General features: G+C 43.0%; 1 protein-coding gene across 1 annotated transcript in view; it reads left to right on the top strand.

Moving 5' to 3' along the window:
* The window catches only part of UST (uronyl 2-sulfotransferase), a 377,271-nt gene extending 364,288 nt beyond the window's left edge, over nt 1-12,983 (top strand). Inside the window, exon 8 of the mRNA XM_056126193.1 lies at nt 11,892-12,983. Within this exon, the coding sequence (XP_055982168.1) occupies nt 11,892-12,175 (284 nt within the window). The 3' untranslated portion in view covers nt 12,176-12,983. The remainder of the gene's footprint in view (nt 1-11,891) is intronic.
* The last annotated feature ends 8,612 nt before the right edge of the window (nt 12,984-21,595 follow it).

Below are 21,595 nucleotides of genomic sequence, written 5' to 3'. Positions count from 1 at the left end.
CCTGTTTGAACCACACGGCCTCCCCATTACAGTTCAGGAAATGAGTTGACTCTGTCCGTGACACACATCAGCATCACGCAGTGCAGGTAACAGCCCTGCATTGCTCACCCACCGTGCAGAACACCCAGAGGAGAGCCCCAGCGCCTCCCACCTGTGCCTGGAATTAATTTCACACCTGAGGCTCGCTCACTTGGCGGGTCTGTTCTCATGCGTGCTGGAAACTTCCTGGGAGGTAGTGCTGGGGGTAGGTCGGGGAGGGAGACACGGGACCGTCTCACCTGAAATGAGTTGAAGCGACGCTTTTGCAGACTGTCTTAAAACCACAGGGTCTCACGCAAGGGGATTGACTCCCAGCTCTCTCGGCCTGGACAACTCCTGTCTGGTGGACCATGTTGATTCCTTGCATGGCCACGTTTGGCTGTGCTTCGGGTTGCTATTAAACTCAGACTCGTTTCTTGCACCTCATCTGGGCTGGACCAGGTTCAAACCAGTGCAGATTGTTGAGAAAAGGGTGGGGGGGGGCGGTGGAGGAGTTCAGCTGGGATAAAGGGCGCACACTCAGATCGAGCAACCATGGCCAAAAGCATCCCAGTGCCGGCACCCTCCCCCCCACCAACACACACACACGCACACACACACGCACACACACACACCTCGAGCTGCTGGTGTGGTATTCTTCTTTTGCCCATAGGTAACCGTCTCAGAGGTCATAAAGGAAAGCCCGCGTCGTCCCATGCAGCAGCTGGGTTTACACAGTGTCCCCCCCCAGTGTTTGTTTTGGCCTCTGCTCACGGGTACATCGTTTTTCCATTATGCGTGTTTGACAGATCAAGAGAGGTGGGGAAGAGGGACTTCGTGGGGCAGGTCTGTGATTTCCCTTTTATTTACATTAAAGGGATTTTGCAGGGTTCTGAAGATCCTGGGGCCGTCCAAACAGCCTGTCAGTGCCGCAGACAAGAGCCTGTTGCTTTGGCACGAGCGTCCAGCTCGTGGGCAGGGAAACACGATCGAGTCCTGGGTTTGCGATCATCTTGGGAGCACTGTGCCTCTGGCTGCTCAGTCTTGCAAGCAGATGGGTTGCGGGGAAATTCTGTTTGTCTTCACGCTCTAGAGAAACTCCCGGTTTGCTCAGGAGTTCCTTGGGAAGAGCTGTGAGTTGAGGGAGCAGGCCCACGTTCGTGTTCTGTGCATGTGTAGGGTGTGCTCGGCGCTGTGGATGTGTATTTCCAAGGAAGTGATAGAATGTTCTTTGCAGTTCTTGCCCCAGACGAACTTTCTGAGGATACTGCCAATAGCCTGACCTTCAGGCTTCTCTACCTGCCAGCCTTCAAGACTGCCCACACAAGAGTAAGAAGCTTGCCTTACATGTGGCTGACTACCACCAGGAGTCACTCCTGAGCACAGAGCCAGAAACAGCCCCTGCTACCACAGGGTACTCCTAGCCAAAAAAGGTCTGATCAAAGAATTCGCATTTTCAGTTACATCCACAGACAAGCCCTGTGCTCTCAAGTGCTTGTAATCAGAGTGAGGGTTTTACTTCTTGAGGAAAATTTATGCCTTTTAAAAATACCGAAACTGGTACTGTTCACAATAGCCAGAATCTGGAAACAACCCGAGTGCCCAGGAACAGACAACTGGTTAAAGAAACTTTGGTACACCTACACAATGGAATACTATACAGCTGTTAGGAAAGATGAAGTTTTGAAATGTGCTTATAATAAGTGGATGGTCATGGAGAATATCATGCTAAGTGAAATGAGTAAGAAAGAAAGGGACAGACCTAGAATGACTGCACTCATTTGTGGAATAGAAAATAACATAATATGAGACTGACACCCAAGGACAGTAGAGACAGGGCCAGGAATATTGCCCCATAGTTGGCAGCCTGCCTCATGAGCTGGGGGAGAAGGCAGCTGGAATATTGAAAGGATCACAAAGTCAATGATGGTTGGAGGAATCATTAGGGATGGGAGATGTGTGCTCAAAGTAGATAAAGGACCAAACGTGATGGCCTCTCAGTATCTATATTGCAAACCATAATACCCAAAAGTAGAGAGAGAGTAACGGTCACCGTCCTCTCGTTGTTCATCAATTTGCTCAAGTGGGCCCAGTAACATCTCCATCGTAAGACTTGTTGTTACTGTGTTTGGCATATCGAATACGTTACGGGGAGCTTGCCAGGCTTTGCCGTGCGGGCGAGATACTCTCGGTAGCTTGCTGGGCTCTCCGAGAGGGCCGGAGGAATCGAACTCGGGTCAGCCATGTTGCCTGCATGCAAGGCAAACTCCCTACCCGCTGTGCTATCGCTCCAGCCCAGAGAGAGAGTACGGGGGAAATTGTCTGCCATAGAGACAGGAGAAGAGTTGGAAGGGGGGGGGGGTGCGTATACTGGGGACATTGGTGGTGGAGAATGTGCACTGGTGGAGGAATGGGTGTTCGATCATTGTCTGACTGAAACTCAAACATGAAAGTTTTGTAACTGTATCTCAAGGTGATTCGATTAAAAAAAATAATGAAATTGGGACTGGCGCCATAGTATAGTAGAGAGGGCATTTGCCTTGCATGCAGCAACCCAGGTTTAATTCTTGGTGCCCTATATGGTACCTCGAACCCATTGGAGTCATCCCTGAGCACAGAGCCAGGAGTATCCCTGAGCACTGCCGGGGATACTAAACCAAATTAATGGCTCCTAAACCAAATTAATACATAAAATTAAAATACAGAACTTGATGGCACATGAACTAATTGAACAGTATAAAGCAACATTAAGCCCTTTGGTCTTGATAGAGTTATTATTTCTTTGCTCATGACTGCAGGCATCATAAAGTCATTAGGTTTCAGTGACTATTATATGTCCTTCTGCAGATATATTTATGTTTATGACACATGGCCCTTATCATGATATTTCATAAGCTTTGCTAAGAGTATGTAAGCCATTGGTCACATGTCAAGGCTTCTCCAGTCACGTGACTAAGAAAAGCAAATGGAAGGTCACCATCAGGTGACCCTTGACCCTGAACTACCAGCCTACCCTAAAGAGATTAGATTTCTTAATGACGCTCAATTAAGGAATAAATTGAGGAAAACAGCATAGGTAAAGTTGATATCCAGAGTTACCCTATGGGTTAATCCAGCTTCACAGATTAATTTAACATACACATTTCAGATCAATGCACTTTCATGGAGGGTCATTATATACAGGCTATGGAGGGTATAGGCAACAAATCATAGATATGTAGGCAACAAATCATAGAGGGATATATATATATATATATATATATATATATATATCAGAGAGTCCAGCAACCTACCAAGAGTATCCCACCCTCATGGCAGATCCTGGCAAGCTACCCATGGCATATTCAATATGCCAAAAACAGTAACAATAATGTGTCTCATTCCCCTGACCCAGAAGGAGTCTCCAATATGGCAGCATTGGGAAAGACAAGTAAGGAGAGGCTGCTAAAATCTCAGGGCTGGGACGAACGGAGACATTACTGGCGCCTGCTCAAGTAAATCGATGAACAATGGGATGACAGTGATGACAGTGATGATGGAGGATGTGATGGGTATGGAAAGGCATGTGATGTGATCCTAAACATATAAAAAACATCCTCACTTTTTTTTCCTTTTTTTCTTTTTGGGTCATACCCGGTGATGCTCAGGGGTTAGTCCTGGCTCTGCATTCAGGAATTGCTCCTGGCAGTGTGCAGGGGACCATATGGGATGCTGGGAATTGAACCCAGGTCAGCCACGTGCAAGGCAAACGCCCTACCTGCTGTGCTCTCCTCCAGCCCCCTAAAAGACATCCTCACTTCTTATCAGAACTCTTTTGCTGACTTGCACATTCCTCACACCTTCCCATATTTACCAAAGCCTTCATTCCCCTTGACTTGAACACTCAACCCTTCTGTTCAACCAATCCCCTTCATACCAGAAAGGATACAGGGAAAGGAGAAGTGGGTGGTCACAGATCCTCCTTACTCAGGAAATTCACCGTCCATACTGTAGGAAATAGGTGTGAGGCGGGAACCAGGAGCTCGCTTCCTCATCTCAGGCCTCCACCCCCTGAACATGCTACATCTTGTCTGACCTGTGTCCCCCCGGCCCTTGGGATTGGCATGTTACATGGACGTTATGGGACTTGCTATGGGGAAGTGTGAGGTATTGAGGTTCCAGGTGAAATTAATCCACATAGTTCTTTGCACATAAAGGGACTGATTTTCTTCTGTGAGAGAAGAAGGTGAGGGGCTTGAGTTGTTTAAAGCACTAACAGCTTCAATAATGCCGAAAGTGACTCCTCCCAGCTTCCTCCTGATCTCAGTGATTCCTGGTTTTCCCCTCCAGCAGCATGGGATGATCCAGGACAGATTTGTATGTTGTTTTTTTGTTATTATTATTATTATTATTATTATTTGCTTTTTGGGTCACACCCGGTGATGCACAGGGGTTATTCCCAGTTCATGCACTCAGGAGTTACTCCTGGCAGTGCTCAGGGGACCATATGGGATGCTGGGAATACAACCCCGGTTGGCCGTATGCAAGGCAAATACCCTACCCACTGTACTATCGCTCGAGCCCCCAGATTTGTATGTTATCAGGTCTCAGCAATACACAATAGATACCTGGTCCAGAGGTAACTGAGCCAAGTTCAAGTTCACTCCCTGGCACCGCATATGGTCCCCTGGCCATCACTAGTACAGAACCAGGAATAACCCCTGAGCACTGCCAGGTTTGACCCAAATCACCCCAAATAAAATAAAATAAATAAAAAATAACTAAAATTAATTAATTGATTAAATGAGTCAGGGCCACAGGGACCCCAGCGTCTGTTCCTCCCCCCTTCAGGTAACCAAGTGTCTAGGCACTTGGAAGAGTCCATACCACTAGCAGGTCCCCAGGGAGGCGCAGTCTTCATCCTGCTATTCAGGGTAAAAAGGTACGAGGTTGATAAGCGCTTTTCTTCCTGACGGATCATTTGCCAGCTCAAAAGCAGGGCTTCGTTTCAGGAAATTTTCTACAAGTGTCATGAAATTAATGAATGGGATTATTTGGCCAGTCCTTCAAAGCAAGTAAGAAAAATGGAAACAAGAAAAATCAAAAGCTCCCAGAAACTCCAGTTTCTCTTGGCCAAAATGTATTTTTGAATTAAAGGAGAGGGGCAGAGACGCCACAGGGTCAGAGCCATCGTTCCAAGAGAGCGACTGTAAAACTAAACTCCCCTGGCATTTATAGACCCCTGGGAGCAGAAAATGCTCAGATGTGAGGATGGATTGTTTCCTGCTAAGGATACAGCATGCGTGGGTGTCTTGGGAATGTCCTAGTAAGTCACTGCTGTGTCTTAAGATACTCAGATAGTGCCTTTGTCCCCATTTGCCTTTGTCTGCACCTCCCGGACACAGCCAAGCCACCTTCAGGTCCAACACCCTCCTCCTGCTGTTGGTTTCTTTTGTTGACTCAAACAGCATGTATGGTGGGTGGTTTCTGCACAGTTTTCCCAGATTCTGAGCTACTAAAATGCAAAAATAATGGGGTATTGCCTCTAACCTAACCCAATAGGTCCTTTTTTGGAGAACAGCTGAATAGAGATTAGTGGGGATGATTTAAAAAATAAAAAATACAGGGAAACTCTTAAAGAAGTTGTTAGTGCTTCGATAAATATTTGCAGAAAAAGAGGAAGGTGGAGTCAGAGCTATAGTATAGTGGGTAGAGCATTTGCCTTGCACACGGCTCACCAGGGTTTGATCCCCAACATTCCAGTTGGTCACCCAAGCACCACCTGGAATAATTCCTGAGTGCAGAGCCAAGAGTAACCCCAGAACAAAAAAAAAAAGAAAGAAAAAGAGGAAGGTGACATTAGATACATGAATTAAGTTTGACAAAAAGCCCTTATGTTTGCAAAAATCCAGAATTTCAAAACCTCTAAAGCAGAGCAATAAAACTCAAATTTCTATGGCACATGAAGAATAAATAGGCACATAGGCCCCACATCGGAGAGCACCGGTCATTCTAGGAGGGGACAGCCACACTCCCAAAGAATGTTGGCCGACTTTGAAAGAAGCCAGAAGTCCAGACTTCCATGTGAAATCGACCAAGTCTAACAGCAACGGAGTCAGTTTCTAAAATTAAATTCCATGTGGCCAAATAGCCCATGTCTGCCACTCAGATCTGCCTGCCTTCTTGCCATGCTGCCTTCCTGGGGAGGCTCTGTCACGGGCTCTTCCTTCTGAAAGAGCAGTGGGCACATGAGGTCCAAGCCCCTTGAGGTCATCTCATAAGTTGCTGCATTTTCCAAAAGATGTACCTACATGCAAAGCTTCCTTTTTGCATGGTTTTGTACCAGAGTCTGCCCACCTGGTAACGGCCACCTCATTCTCCCCAGGGATGCTAATAATAAGTCCAGTTTTTAAAGCATGATTGTTTCGTGCCTGAAATAACAGCTTCCTCTAGAACTGCTATTATAGCAATCTGGAAAGAGACCGATTCCATAGTTCACGTCGCTTTGTTATATTTGGAGGGAAAGTCTGGCATTTTACAAAAATGTGGGAGACTTAGCAATGGAATGACTTTTCCATAGCACCAGTTATTGTACAGCAAGACACATAGCCATATGTCTTTGAAATATGATTTTAAAAAATTCTCTACTAACTATACAAAGCAAATTGCCCTCTAGTCTTTCATTATGAAGGTGCTCTTTTTCTATTGGCATACAAAAGGTTGACTTCTTGCGCCAACTCGTAGTAAGGGGAAACTCCACTGCACAGAGATCGAGACCATGTACTACTCTGCTCTGTCACGCTTATCTGTATAACCTTAGGTTACTCATCTCAAAGCTTGTTTCTCCAGCTGCAAAACAGGGGTCATGACCCCTTGCAAGATTATTGGATATATTAAATAAAATTATACAGATGGGGAGAAACCAAGGCAGCAATAAGTATTCTCCATCTCCATCGATATTGGTTGAATCAAACCTCTGCTTCACCTCTTACACACACACACACACACACACACACACACACACACACACACAATTCCTATTTCTGACCATGACATAACCTTTAAGCAACAAAGACCATCCTACTAAAATTTCCTTCCTACTAAATTTCTTCTTGTATGAGGAAAGTACCCCCCAAAGCTGTCACTGTTTTATGTGAGCTTTCAGTTTTGTGTCCCTATAGTTTGAAAATGAAAAGCTGGACGGATGGATAATCCCACTGAGCAGTAAAGGAGCAGGTAGGGTAAGAAGGGAAGGCTGAAAAGTACTACAGGGAAGGAAGACCATATATAGAGAATTGGAGGGACCATTGAGAAGACCAGGACACTTTGGGAAAGATTAGAGATGTCATGGAGATAGGAGAGGGAGCACGTGGCTAGAATTTCTGTCAGGTCATGTTAACAAGTCATGGAAATTCCAAAGGAATGCCATTGAGTTCTCCACAAGGAAGCAAGAGTTGTTGTAATAGTCTTAGGAGTCCAAAGCCTGGGTTGTGATGAATTAACTCGGTCAAGTGTGTACATTGGAAATTTGGTGATAACCAATTGGACTACGCTTCTGGAAGTTTGGTTAGAATGGAGAAGGGAGGAAGAGAAAAGACAAGGTGCATAGAGACAAAGGTGTTCCTTAAGAAAACAGAGACTTGGACACATTTGGATTTGGGTAGGAAATCCCACTTTTGAAGGAGAGGTATACACATGAAGGGGGGAAAAGGTAGATATAGTGAGAGAGAGGATGTTTGGAGCAAGTATTGGGGATTTTTTTACATATTTTTTTTAATTATTGAATCATTGTGAGATAGAGAGTTACAAAGCTTCTCATGGTCGGATTTCAGTCATACAGTGTTCCAGCACCCGTCCCTCCACCAGTGTAATTTCCCACCACCAGTGTCCCCAGTTTCCCTCCCCCTGACCACCATCAGCCTGTCCGGTCGCAAATAATCTCTCAATTTCAAACTGAATTTTTTTTGGTCGAATTTCTGTTTACTGTTGCTAACTAGAAACACACATTTAAATCAAGTTAAATAAAGCACCCAGTCTGCGAAACTCTCCAGATGGTGATGATTGTGTGAGTTTTCAAGGACTGTGGGTATTGATTTTTCTGATTGGAACTATACAGGACCTGGTCCATTTTCTTTTTAATCAATCTTTTTCTTCCTTTGAATTATAAACAATTCACCATTTCCTTTTAAATGCCTTATTATTCCCCAGAAGATCTTTTCCTAGTCTGGACTTTCTGGTCAACACGAGTAGGAGACCCTTTGGCCTAGGTTTTGGCCACCTTTATCTCAGTGTCCCGGCTGAGAAATGGGCAAAGCACAATGAAAAGGTTCCCGACCTTTCTGCAGCTGAAACAACAGAGCAAAGGCACTGCGGTCGATTATCCTTTGGACCTTTCTAGCTCTGCGACTTCCCAGCTGCTGATCTGACCATCTCAGAGTCTTGCCCAACCTCAACGTCTGTATCTATAATGCAATTCTCCCACAAAGCAGTTATTGTGAGGATTAAATACAAGAATGCTACTAGTGCTTATTTTAGTGCTGGTATATCATAGCCATCCCCACCACAAATAATCAGGTTCAATGGGAACTGTCCCTATCTCTTAACAAATCAGTTAACGAATAATATGCATCTATCCTCGTTCTTTTCACTTATGCTTTCATGACCCGCTATCACTTAAGGCAGAGCGGGTAACCTGCTCTACCGTCACTCTGCCATCCAGACATAGAGAAGACCATAGAGGGAAGAGAGTTGATTGTTTAAACTAGATGCAACTTCGTGGCAGCTGGCCCAGTAATCTCACAATCAAAGAGGAACATATATAAATCCACCATACAACTTTTTATTTTCATCTTCATGAAATTTTATTGATGATATTAAAAACCTTTATAGCAAGTCATCTTAATCCATTTTGTATACCAACATTGTAATTTATTTAAGAATTTATCTAAGAATTTGCCTTGTTTTTTTCCTTTTACATTTTAATTTAATTTTTTTTAGAATTTGGCTTGTTCTACATTAAAAATTCAATGGGGTCTTTTCTAGGATGGCTCTGTTGTCACTGATTGTACTCACGTGGTTTGTTTATGGGTTTTTGTTTGTTTGTTTGTTTTACAAGATGGTTCTTCTTGAATGTTAAGACAAAGAACTTGGAGACCCTACAGGTCATAAATTATTTCTTTACAAAGATCTGGGTTCTTTATACCTCTTGTATTTTCCACTAAAATGAGCTATCCACATGTGGGGTAGGCCACATACAGCTATGCCAGGAACTAGTAAACCCCTCGCCTTTCATAAGATATAACTTTTATGTTATATCTAAGCTATTGCAAGGTTTAAGACTGTACACCTGATCTGCATGTAAAACAGCTGACTCCATTATTTCTCAAGTACACATCGTGATTCACATGAGAATAAAGCAGACATAGAAAAGGTTTATAAAGGAAATGAGTTAGTGACTCTCAAAACGGAAGCTTCTTAAAAGATTCATAAAAACAATAATAAGATATGGGCTTTCAAAAATACAAATACCGTCTCCATCATCCTGAGCATGAGCTATACTCAGGGTTTTAAGAGTATTGAGATTCCCTCCTCTGGCTTCTCTGCAGAACCCCTATTAAGTATTTCCCTGATGAGTACTGTCATTGATAATTACCTGATGAAGTCAGACCAGTAGAGAGTTGAGTATCTGGAATGCGGCTTATCCCCCTGTCATCCGCAGAATTTACTCTTAAGGATTTTTTACTGAAATGTTATCAGTCTCGTTGCAGTATTTGTCTCAAGAAAATTCATAGAATCTGTGGTTTTACAACTTGGAATAGTTGTGAATACTTTTTAAAATGGAGAACTGTCTACAATTAATTTAACTCTTTTTCAGCTGCTGGAAAACTTAGAACCAAACTCTCGACCTGCTTCCTGCTTCAGTAGTTAGGACTTCCCTGTGTGTGTTTCACGTTACTCACCACTTGGGTTTGAGGAAATAATTAGCTCACATTTTCTCTTACCTGGGTTCTAACCTTATTGATTAATAGACACCAAAGACAGGCAGATGGAGATACAAGTGTCAACTTTATTAGCAATGAAAGCACGGTGAGAGAATATGTCTTAGGAGTGAAGAGAAATTACCATTCCATGTGGAGTTAGACAGAGGTTTCCAGGAAGTCCATGCAGAGCTAGAAGCCCTCTGTCCCCTCTGCAGAAGAATTAGAAGCCTCTGTAGGCAGACATACTCTTCCCAGAGTATCGGAATCAACTCCACCTCTCTCCCAAATGCCCGGGAAATTCAGGCTACTTTCCTGATAGAAAAGCGGGAACAAGACCCTAGCCGCACTGCTCTACAAGTATTCATTCTCTGGGAGGAGGAGAAATGACTTCCATACCAACTTTTTTTCTTTTCTTTCCTAGATTCATTCTATCCTTGTTGAATTTTCTTTTACTACTCACCTAATTATAACAGGTATATACTGATAAAATTCTTCACATTCAATGGTTCTTCAGAAAGCTAAACGTGGAATTACCACATGAGTTAACACGCATTCCTAAGTAAATTCCCAAAATAATTAGAAACAGGAACTTAAGTACATGGGCAGAAATGTTAATAGCATACTCTTCGTGATAACCAAAAGGTAGAAACAACTCATACTGTATTCCTCAATGAATTAATGACTAAAATCAGTTGTGTTATATCCATACAGTGCACAAAAGGAAGGACAATAGGAATGAAGCTTGAAAACATCATGCTAATTTCTCTTAAAAAACACAATACAATAAAACAAAGATTGCATGATTCCACTTATATGAGACACCTGAAATAAAACATGCATAGAAAGTAAGAGGAGAGATGGCCTGGAAAGGAGTGATTAGCGAAGGGGTATTAATAATTATTGTTTAGAGTTTCAGCTTGGAATGGTAAAAGAATTCCTTTCTGGAAATGCTTCTGATTGGTGCAGAACAATATGTGTAATTTATGCCCCCAAAATGTATATTTTAAAATAGCTAAAGTTATGTCATGTATATTTTATAGGAGGCATTAGGTATGTTATATGTTACACTTTATTAAGCATCAACATAAAATACAAAAGCAAGCATATTTTAGTTCTTGGTTTTACCACAATGAAACAAATAACCACTCAAAATATACAACAGCTCCTGAAATTCTATTTCAGGAATATGACAGTCATCCCTTTACTTTTCTTGATAGTTGCTTTGTTGAAATAGTGAAATGCAAATGATTTGGTATCAAACTAAACTATGAATAATGATAAATAACAATGTTTTAAACTAGGAAAATGGTATATTTAGAAGTTGGTGAGACAGCTTTTTTGTTTGTTTGTTTCTCCTTCTGAAAGTAAAGCTCTTGATGTGCATAAGGGGATGTAAATAATGAAAAAAGTTGGTTGATTGTAGGCACAGGATTTGGGCCCATACCTGGTAGTGCTCAGGGCTTACTACTCACCTATGCTCAAGGATCACTCCTGATTTTGTTGGTCGGACCATATGCAGTGACAGGGAACAAGCTAGAGTCTACTGAGTGCAAGGCAAGAGCCTAAGCCACAGTACTAACATTCTGGCCCCAGTTGGCAGATTTTGCTGTTCAGAAGACGGTCTCGCTCACTTAAACAGTGAGATTGTACTTAGGCTGCATAGCTCACATCCCACGAAGAGAAAGTTGGACCAATCATGTCTAGCCATCCAATGTTGATTTCAATCCCTAGAATATGGTGTGACCTTGCACCACGACACCATTGCTGGAAACCAGTTTCCCCTTGTGTTCCTGGGATATTGAGATTCTGCCTCTTAGAGCAGCCACTCTGTGGCCGGCCATCCAGAGTTTCCCCTGTCCGTGGAAGCAGAGGCAGCCCGCAGGATGGCTCATGTGTGTCCCTGTTCCCTTACAGAGCACAGGAAGCTGGGGAACATGACTGTGACCGTGAAGAAGACCGTGCCCTCTCCCGAGGCCGTGCAGATTCTCTACCAGCGGATGCGGTACGAGTACGAGTTCTACCACTACGTCAAAGAGCAGTTCCACCTGCTCAAGCGCAAGTTCGGACTGAAGTCGCGCGTCAGCAAGCCCCCTCTGCGGCCCCAGTTCTTTATTCCAGCCCCTCTGGAAACCGAGGAGCCAATAGACGAAGAGGAACAAGACGACGAGAAGTGGCTGGAAGATATTTATAAGAGGTGATGCCGGCACCAAACTGCCTCCGATGGCTTTCTCTCCCTTTTCCAGAAAGGTTTTTGTTTGGGGAAGACAACACCTTAAGGACTGAATTAATGCTCCACCGCATTAAAAAGAACCAAACATTCCCACATGTTGGGGTCATTGGGAGATGCCCGGTTTTGCGGGTCCTATTTGTTTAATTTTATTCTGTGTTCGTATGCACGCGCTGTGTGTGTGTGTGTGTGTGTGTGTGTGTGTGTGTGTTTCTGTTTCCCTGGCTCCTTGGGTTTTCCCCATGTACCCTAGATGGTTCTCTCACATGGCCTCTCATCATCAAAAAGCTTTTTTTTAAAAAAAAAAAAATAGTTACAAGTGGCAATCCAGCCAGTAGCCCAGTAACTTATCTTTTGTTAAATGGCTTCTGAAATGATTTCTTCAGTGGTAGGAAACAGCCAGGCTTGCCTGTTTCAGCAGAAACGCAGAAGCCCTGCAGAAAAATCTCCTCTATAGGGGTCTAAGAGAGGAAGGAAGATCAGCTTAGAACATCACCAGGGAAAATCCTCATTCCCAGAGAAGTCATCTGTGCCTCTGGGCTACCTCAGGGGACAGTGTACTACAGCGGGTACTGACGGTCTCAGAGCCTAGGTGAGCTGGTGCCAAACCTCCCAGAAACCCAGAGCTTTGAGCACCTTTCCAGGTCAGAATGCAAGTCAGGCTCCTTTGAGGCATTCTGGGTTCAAGCACCGTTGAGATAAAACGTTGCACATATGGGGAAAGCATTTCTTTGCTTTCTAGGGAAAGGCTGGAGGCTAAACAAACGCTGGAGGTCATGTGAAAAGGATTGGACACTGTCCTTTGCACCAAGTACAAAATGCCCATATCCCTTGCATCGACTTCATTGGACACGTGCTTGATTGTTATGGCAAATGCCTTAAGCCTGACCACAAATGAGGCATGTTCTAGGAGACACCGCCCTGACCAACATATGGGACCTGGTTCTTTCTTCTAGTCCCTTTGAGGTAGTATTTTGGGTAAAAAAGGAACACCAAGTTTTCTACGCAACAGGAAGTGTAACTGTATTCCCATTTAGTACAGAAGCTGTTAACTCTAAGAACTCTGATTAGGCGGATATCAGGAGAAGCAAGAGCATCTTGACCAGGTTTAGGTATAGCACCTGCTTCCCGAAGGATCTGAGTAGATGCTAAAAGTTCAGTTGCTCTGAACCCTCTCTCCTTCCCACCTCCCACCGCGTCTCCTACCCATAATGCCTCAGCCAAGTTCTCAGACGCCTCTCTCTTTCATTCTGAAATGCTTTCTTCTTTCACTACTGAGAGCCCATAGACTTCTGGATTAGGTAATACACAGTGTGCTAAGAAGCAGGTGGGCAGGAGACCTAGGACACATTTTCTCCTCCCAGTTTCCACCGCCCCCCTAGCCCTGACCCCTCCCAGAGCACTAAGTGTGAGCTGGGAATACTTCATTAGAAATGAAATGCCAACTTTACACAACCTACTTATTTTCTACCTTTCAGAAATCAACAAGTCTCTCTCAAATTTTTTTCTTCAGTCACTAAAATTGGAGGGTAGCCAAGATTAGAAAGAGAGTCATTTGGAACCTGTCGAGTGTGCCCTAAAGCTCCTTTATCACAGACTGTACAGAGAAGGCTGCAGCCCACAGGAGACCAGTAAAGGCTGGACCACAGACACAGGCCCACATCTGGCCACAACGAGGGCCCCTCTCTGCCTCTGAGAACTAGGGCAGGAAAGTGCCTGGGGGAAGGGAGTTTCCTCAGAAGGGGAACTTGCCTTTGTCCTATTTAGAGAGACCAGGGCCCTACCATACGCATACTTCAGAAAGCAACCCAGGATACAGAGGTCCCATTCCAGATAGGAATAAGAACCACCAGCCAGGAGTTGGGGAGTCATTTCTATGAAATTGCATTGAAGGAATGATCATAGTTTACACACTGCAGTCTCACTCTCTGAAAATAGAGCTGGGTTGGCTTGGTGTTCTCTGCTGTTGTCAGGACCTCGGGACAATTAGTCATTAAAAAGACACAACCCCTTGGAGTGAGCGCCTATGAGCACTTCTGCCTGTGTGTTCAAAGGTTTCTTTTCAGCAAAGCTCAGTGGAACATCAAAACTAACGATCCTGACTGATCTTCTGGGGGCTTCTCAATGTCCTTTTGTTCCAACAAACAGTCTCTTAAGTCCTTAGACTCAAGGCCCTTCATCCATTTATTTGACACACGTGACAACCTTTCTTTGGCCCTGAGCCCAACACAGTTTGAACTTCATGAAATATATTGTACATGTTACATAGTTTAATTTAAAAAATACATTTTAAGCTGGTTGATCTTTGACTGCCTTATTTATTATAACCTTTCAGCACATTCCAAGGTTTTAGTTACTCAGGAAGGAGTTAATTAAAATGATTTTATTTTGGTCTGATGGATTTTTTTAAGGGAAAATTATTATTATGAATCTTCAGCCTATGTTCCTTGAGTGCCGTAAAGTGCTTGTAAATCTTTTTTTTTAAGAAGAAAGAAAAAAATGTATTTGACATTGATGGAAATTCAAATATATATGGAACTGAAATTTAGCTAAAATAAAAGCAATCTGTGTTTGAGATTAAGTGTTCCTTAACTTATTCATCCATATAAATAAATGAATATAAATAAGTTGACTATTTTTTCCCATTCTGTTGATAACTGGAAATAGAAGTGCCTTCAGCTCCATCCATCTTCTTAATTGGCCAATATCTGATTTTTGGAAAGATATATTTTTTTTTCAAAACTATAATAAATTCTCATTCTTGTAATTAGATGACAGCAGTTAGGCTGCTAAGCAAATGAGCTTGAATTCATTCATCTGATTGTGTAATAAACACCAAACAGCTGCCTTGGTTATTTCCCCTAATTGGTTCCAGGTCATAGGGCTCTGCCTCACCATCATCTTATGGTGGCAGGTGTTTAAGCTACATGTGCAGCGAGAAAGGAAAAGCCATGCGTGCCACATTGCTTAGTATGTCCTCTTACACTCTCAGACAAGTAGGGACCATTCTCACCTCCCACCTGCACAGCTTTGATCTAGAAATGTTCTTTGTGAGAAACATAACTGGACTATCAAAGGCAACTCAGAAAGAAAGGGCCCCTGTTTTCTAACTGTGGGGACTCTGGTTCAGCTCCATGTGTCAAAGAAGAGAATACAGTTCCCATTACTGAAATGAAGAAAAATCTGCAGTGGCAGCAGCATATGGCACTTCAGGTAAGAATCTGGGAATCTGGGGCTGGAGCAATAACACAGGAGGTAGGGCGTTTTGCCTTGCACATGGCCAACCCGGGTTCAATTCCCAGCATCCCATATGGTCCCCTGAGCACTGCCAGGAGTAATTCTTGAGTGCAGAGCCAAGAGTAACCCCTGTGCATTGCCAGGTGTGACCCAAAAAGAAAAAAAATCTGGGAGTCTTAGTGGCTCAGTGAAAAAGTATCTGCTTTGCAAGAGTGAGACCTGAATTCTATTCCCAGCACAGCAAACAGGAAAAATAAAATGTAAATCCAAAGTCTAACGAAGAATATAGGACTCTAAGATTCTACCCTTCTTGATCACTCTATTGGTTCTTCTACAACCTAGTCATGTATCTTTGACTCTGTGTGAACTTTAAAGGATGGAATTATGGAGAAAGTCTGCCCTTTTGGGACTTTCTTATCTCCTCTGAAGTTTTTAACTAGATACACAACTGTTTGGAGCATTATACAATTAGCTACTTCACTAGAAATGAATTATATAGATGATGGCAAAATTTCTTCAAAGGCAGAATGAGGATTCATAATAATTCAGAAAAATAGTCCTTGGGTCAAAAGTTACAAAATACCCTTCAGTAGAAATAAAAAAGGTTACTTTTCTTAAACTGACTTCTTTGATGACCAAAAAAAGGAATTTTTTTCCTAAAAGCATTTTTATTATCCTGTTAAAGGAAAGCCTCACTGAGGCAAAGCCCAATGTTAAGTCTGTTTGGGAAAACACTCAACCTCTTTCCCAGATAAGAAAATCCATTGTGATGTAATCCACTGTATTACTTTGTCCCACAAACTAAGTGACCTAACAACAGACATATATTTTCCCATAAGTCTGGAGACAAGATGTCTGAGATGTGGTGATGGCTGTGGGCACTTTCTCCTGAGTCTTCTCCATGGCTTGGAGTTGGCCATCTTCTTTCAAGGGTTGCCTCTTCACATCTGTGTGTCCAAAACTCCCATTTGTAAGGACACCAGCCCTATTGGTTTAGGCCCACCCCCTGCCAAGGCTCTATCTTCAAATAAAGTCACATTTTGAGATCCTAGAGATTTGAACCTCAACATAGGAATTTCACGGGAACATATACCCAGATTTAAGCTTGAAAGTTAGAACAGAGGAACAAAACTCCAATGAGAAGAGAAGTAGCCTAATGCCACAGACTTCCAAAGCTACAATAGACCCAGAAGACTCCTGGTCTTATCCCTTTGATTGTGAATAGAAAGCCTCCTGGTGCCTCTCCAGACAGAGGCAAGTATCCCAGGCTAAGTTTTTCATTGAGGGTTTGTATCACTTCCAAATTAAAACTTTTAAAAAGGAGGCAGGGGGGCTGAGTCCCACCCTGCCAGAGTCCCATCAGCCACACTCACACCCCACACCTGCTGCCATTACCAAGGCCCAACTCCACTGCCTCATGACTAAGCTCTGCAAAGGTGCCAAACTGCCAAAAATTTCAGGTACACCCATCTTTGGGCTGAAAACTCTGGGGTTTTCTCAGAATGTGAGCAGGCGAGAACCCTCTCCCACAAAATTTCAGAAGTCCTGGAAGTCACATCCACATCCCACAAGCAGCACCATGAAATCCCCAGTCCAGTAAAATTTTGGAGTTTCTGGAGCATGTGACCACATTCATGGCCGCACAACATGGCCAAACTCTACAATACTGACATCCTAGTAGGAGCACGCCAAATTAGATTGTAAAGTAACACAGAAGTCAACTAAGTTCGGTAAACAAAGACATTAGCAGAGAAACCTCAATTATCAACAAACAGCTTGGTAAATGTTCAGACAAGGACTTTATGACTCCCTGGTAAGATATACCAATTTTCACAATTTTCTTTTACTGAGGTAGTTTTTTATAACCCCATTAGCCATTTGTAACAAGAAATACAAAATTTTGTGCCTGTAAAGGGAGCAGGCTTGGAGGATGTTTGGGAAAATGGGCATAATGGTGGAAGGAAGGTCACACTGGTGGTGGGATTAGTGTTGAAATATTGAATGCCTGTAACAAGTGTGTCATGAACAACTTTGTAAAACACAATGTTTAAATAAAGGGGGAAAACGTGGGGTTTTTTAAAATGATGATATAAGAGCTGGAGAGATAATACAGCAGGCAAAATACTTGCCTGACCTAAGTTTGATTCCCGCACCCCCATGTGGTTCTCCGAGCATGAACAGGAGTGATTCCTGAGTGCAGAGCCAGGAGTAAGTCCTGAGCACTACAGGATGTGCTCCAAAAACAAACAAGAAAGAGGAAATAGTCAAAGTCAATCTACGAATTTAGATTGCAAAATAGATATAAAGCCCATTCATCACAGTTCCCCTCCCCCGCCTCCCTGTTCCAGTACCATGTATCATATAGAAGTTGCTTCTCTGTTCATCTCTCCTGAGAGCGGGGCTATGGAACCCCTTTCACAGTGGGGGTGGATATTGCTTTTCCATCACAGCTTCAGAAACAGATGTGAAAAATAAGTTGGCTTTATTCTAGAGTTTTCTCTTATTTAAAGAACATACAGAGGTTTTGTTTCTTTCTTTTTTTTTTCTGTATAACAGATTTGGGCCACCTCTGTCTGTTTCAACAGAATTTTCTTCTTCTTAAAGGCAAATTGAGCTGCATGTCCTACTTCCTGTCAGGAGTTTCAGATGGAACCACCTCAAGATATAAAGTCAAAAGTAGCTCATAAAGCTAGTTAAAGTCGAGTGTGGACATGCCTCTGGACTGGAGAATAAGCCGGCCTGAGCACTTGCAGGCCACCTCGCTCGCTGCCTGCTCACTCACTGGAGAATTCCTTTCCGCCTAGGGCAGCCTTGGCTCACAGCTCCAAGTACTCCCGATTCCCAAAGAACACCCAGACCCACAGATGTTACCAGGTCACAGAATTACGAACTGACCACTTGAGCATTTTGGATTTCAACTTGTAAACATGGGGATTCCCTTTGGAAAAAAAAATTAGAAAAGAAGGGAGGAGGAGCAGAAGAAAAATCACCATGCAAAGGAAAAATGTGAGCTAAGTTTTTCCTTTTGGAATCTTGGCATGGGAGTTCAGCTATCTTCAGTTTGGCTTTCACCAGACACTGTATGCTTTGAGCAGGCATGGAGCAATCTGCCTTGCGACAAGCTGCCAGAACAGTCAGAGCTGACCTGTAACACGCCTCTTATTCCAGTCATGAGCAGAGACAGTGGGAGAACGGGCCTCACCAGACATGGCACACGGACCGCACAGTGTAGTTAGAAGTAGCTTGACCCAGGAAGAAGAGCCGGTGACTGACAAGGGCAAGGGTCATGCAAAGAAAACTCCTTGAAGTCAAGTCCCAGCTGGCTCGTTTCACAGGGTGCTTGAATAAATCACTTGAACTTCCCAGACTTAATGTCAACCCAGCTGGAAAGTATTTAGGAAGAAGATTCGATGTTGATTGAAACCCAAGAGCTGTTTCTGGATGCACCTGATCTCACTCTCCACCCCATATTCTAAGACCCACAGAGCCACAATGCTTCTGGAATTGACATGTGTTTGACATGTGTTTGTCTTCTCCACAGAATGCTATATCCCAGCAAGAGAACATCAAATCCATCACTAATTGTCCCCCAATAGCTCCATGGATGACCCCAATCCCAAGTGTCTACCACTGTCAAAGTGTGGATTGAATCAAAGGGAATATGTTTATTCCCATGCATATGTCAGTATTCTTTTTTTTTTCTTTTTGGGTCACACCTGGCGATGCACAGGGGTTACTCCTGGCTCTGCACTGAGGAATTACCCCTGGTGGTGCTCAGGGAACCATATGGGATGCTTGGAGTTGAACCCAGGTTGACCGCTGCAAGGCAAACACTCTACCCACCGTGCTATTGCTCTAGCCCGTGCTGATATCCAAGACAAAGCACTCCACAGGGCTCCATTTCTCAACTCATTTGGGGGATGAGTTTAGCTATGAATTACAAAACCCTTCTCTAACTCTTCTGACTACTTAAAAGTACCCTGTGTAGTAAACAGAAACCAACCACATGCATATGAATTAGTATAGGCTGTGCAACATGTTTCAATACAGAGATAAGATGTCATATGTACTCTGGGAGGTTTGTTTCCCCTGCTGGGACCTATATCCCTTCTCTGATGTTAAAGAAAACAATCTGGAAATGCAGACCTGTGAAGTTCAGATCCTTGGTTATTCTTTTCATTCCACTTGAGGCCTGCCATGCATTGCAACTTTCCAAGGTCACCTCCTCAATCTGCCTGAGAATGAGAAGCAAGACAGACCACAATCTTCTATACGTGTAGGGTTTGATGAAACCCCATTTGCTGTGTCATCAAAACTATGATTTTTTCACCTCCTGCCCTACTTATCCTTTTGGTCTTCCATCTTTGATTGAATGCTAATGAAATTCAAATCCAGTGGATATTCCCAAAGGATCATTCACAAGCCAGGTGTGTGAGATAACTCATTTTTTGTTTTACACAGTTGAGGAAGCATGGTCATTTCAAGCCTGACATTGCACAACACATGCATATTTCAAGAATAGGTTAAGGACCCAGAGGAGTTCTGCAATTTAAAAAATTCGTTCATCTTTGTCAAACCCATTAGTTCATCTTTGTCAAATCTATTTCTCAAAGCTCTTTTCCATGAAACTCTTGTTGAACAAGAGTCATTAATAGCCCATGGAACTAGCGATCTGGAGATTATGCTTAAATATAAATTATCCCTGCCACCATCACCAGCACCACTGAAAGAATTGTTTCCTTTCTGCTAGGTTCCATTTGTTCAGTACTCAAAACAGTCTGGGTAGAGAAAAAATATATTTGTAAACAATCAACATTTTGAGAGATAGAAGGCAGATAGTGTATTTTGTAGAGTAATTAATAAAGAAATATTTCCCTTTTTGCTTATTCAGCCTGACTACGTTTCCTATTTCTTGAGAAAGTAGAGGCTTTTTTGAGGAAGTCAATTGTTTTATACTTTAAATTTGAGTACCTCACATCAACTCTCTATTTCCATGAGACCAGTGCTCAAATTGAATCAGATCAAGGATGGAAGCCCCTATTTCTTCTCTGGTTTGTGAATGATAGAATGGTAGAAAAAGTGGCAAGATAGAAATCTCAAGTAGTTCAAATCAGGTTGGTGATGAGATAAAATGCTGTCCATCTCCGTCCCCAAACACACACACACACACACACACACACACACACACACACACACACACACACCTGCATCCAACACTCAGCTTGAATTCAGCTTCTGCACACATGAAATGGTACGGGTGATGGTCAGTACACTAGGGGGAGCTGTATTCATAATTATTTACTCAATATTTTGAGGTCTTTCCAAGTCAAATTTCCAATTATTATATAAGGCATATAAGGTATATCCTGTCTGTTTACCTTCAAAGCTTTAGAACACTATGGGCAAGAAGGAAATCATGATTAGAGTAATTTTTTTTGCATTCTCAGTTGATCAAGAAGTTATTTGCTTTCCGAGACCATGCTAGTTGCTCTTACTTTTGAGTCTTTTGTTTTGTTTTTGAGGGGGCCATACCTGACTGTGCTCAGAGCTTACACCCAGCTCTGTGTTTAGGGATCACTCTTGGATGGCTTAGGGGACCATTTGGAGTGTTGGTGATCTAACCCAGATCTGTAACATGCAAGGCAAGTGTTCCACACTTCTGTGCTGTCTCTCTGGTCCGCAAGTATTTGTAATTTTTTTTTTAGTCAGTTTTTGCTATATCTCTTTCCTGAGTGTACCATGTAATCACATGACTAAAATTCTAATTCCGTAACTAAGCAGTAAGTCAATAACATTACAGTCACAATACAGCCTCAAGCAGTACCTCCATCACAGCTCTAAGGATAAGCAGAAAGTGGATACAATCACCAAAGAAATAGAAGAAAGGGATGGAGAAAAAGTCACAAAGACCATATTTGTGACTTCAACAGTCCAAACTAGAGAAAGACGAGGATAATCCAGTTTGGATTTTTAAGTGTAAAAATATGTATCGCACCGGGGTCAAATATGGAAAAGGTGAGAGAGAAGTGAAAGCTCCAACAGGAGAAGGCTTCCTGAGTGTGGAATGTGAGCTCCGCCCCCGGGGACAGTGGAATGCTGAGAAATGTAGCAGGGCAGTTGCACTGAGGGAAGAGCAAGCTGCCCTTTCAGCAGA

This window comes from Sorex fumeus, unplaced genomic scaffold, assembly GCF_029834395.1.
Source record: "Sorex fumeus unplaced genomic scaffold, SorFum_2.1 ptg000061l, whole genome shotgun sequence".
In the NCBI taxonomy this organism is placed as follows: Eukaryota; Metazoa; Chordata; class Mammalia; order Eulipotyphla; family Soricidae; genus Sorex; species Sorex fumeus.
Note: the sequence above shows the minus strand (reverse complement) of the source record. Positions and strands in the feature narration are given on the sequence as shown.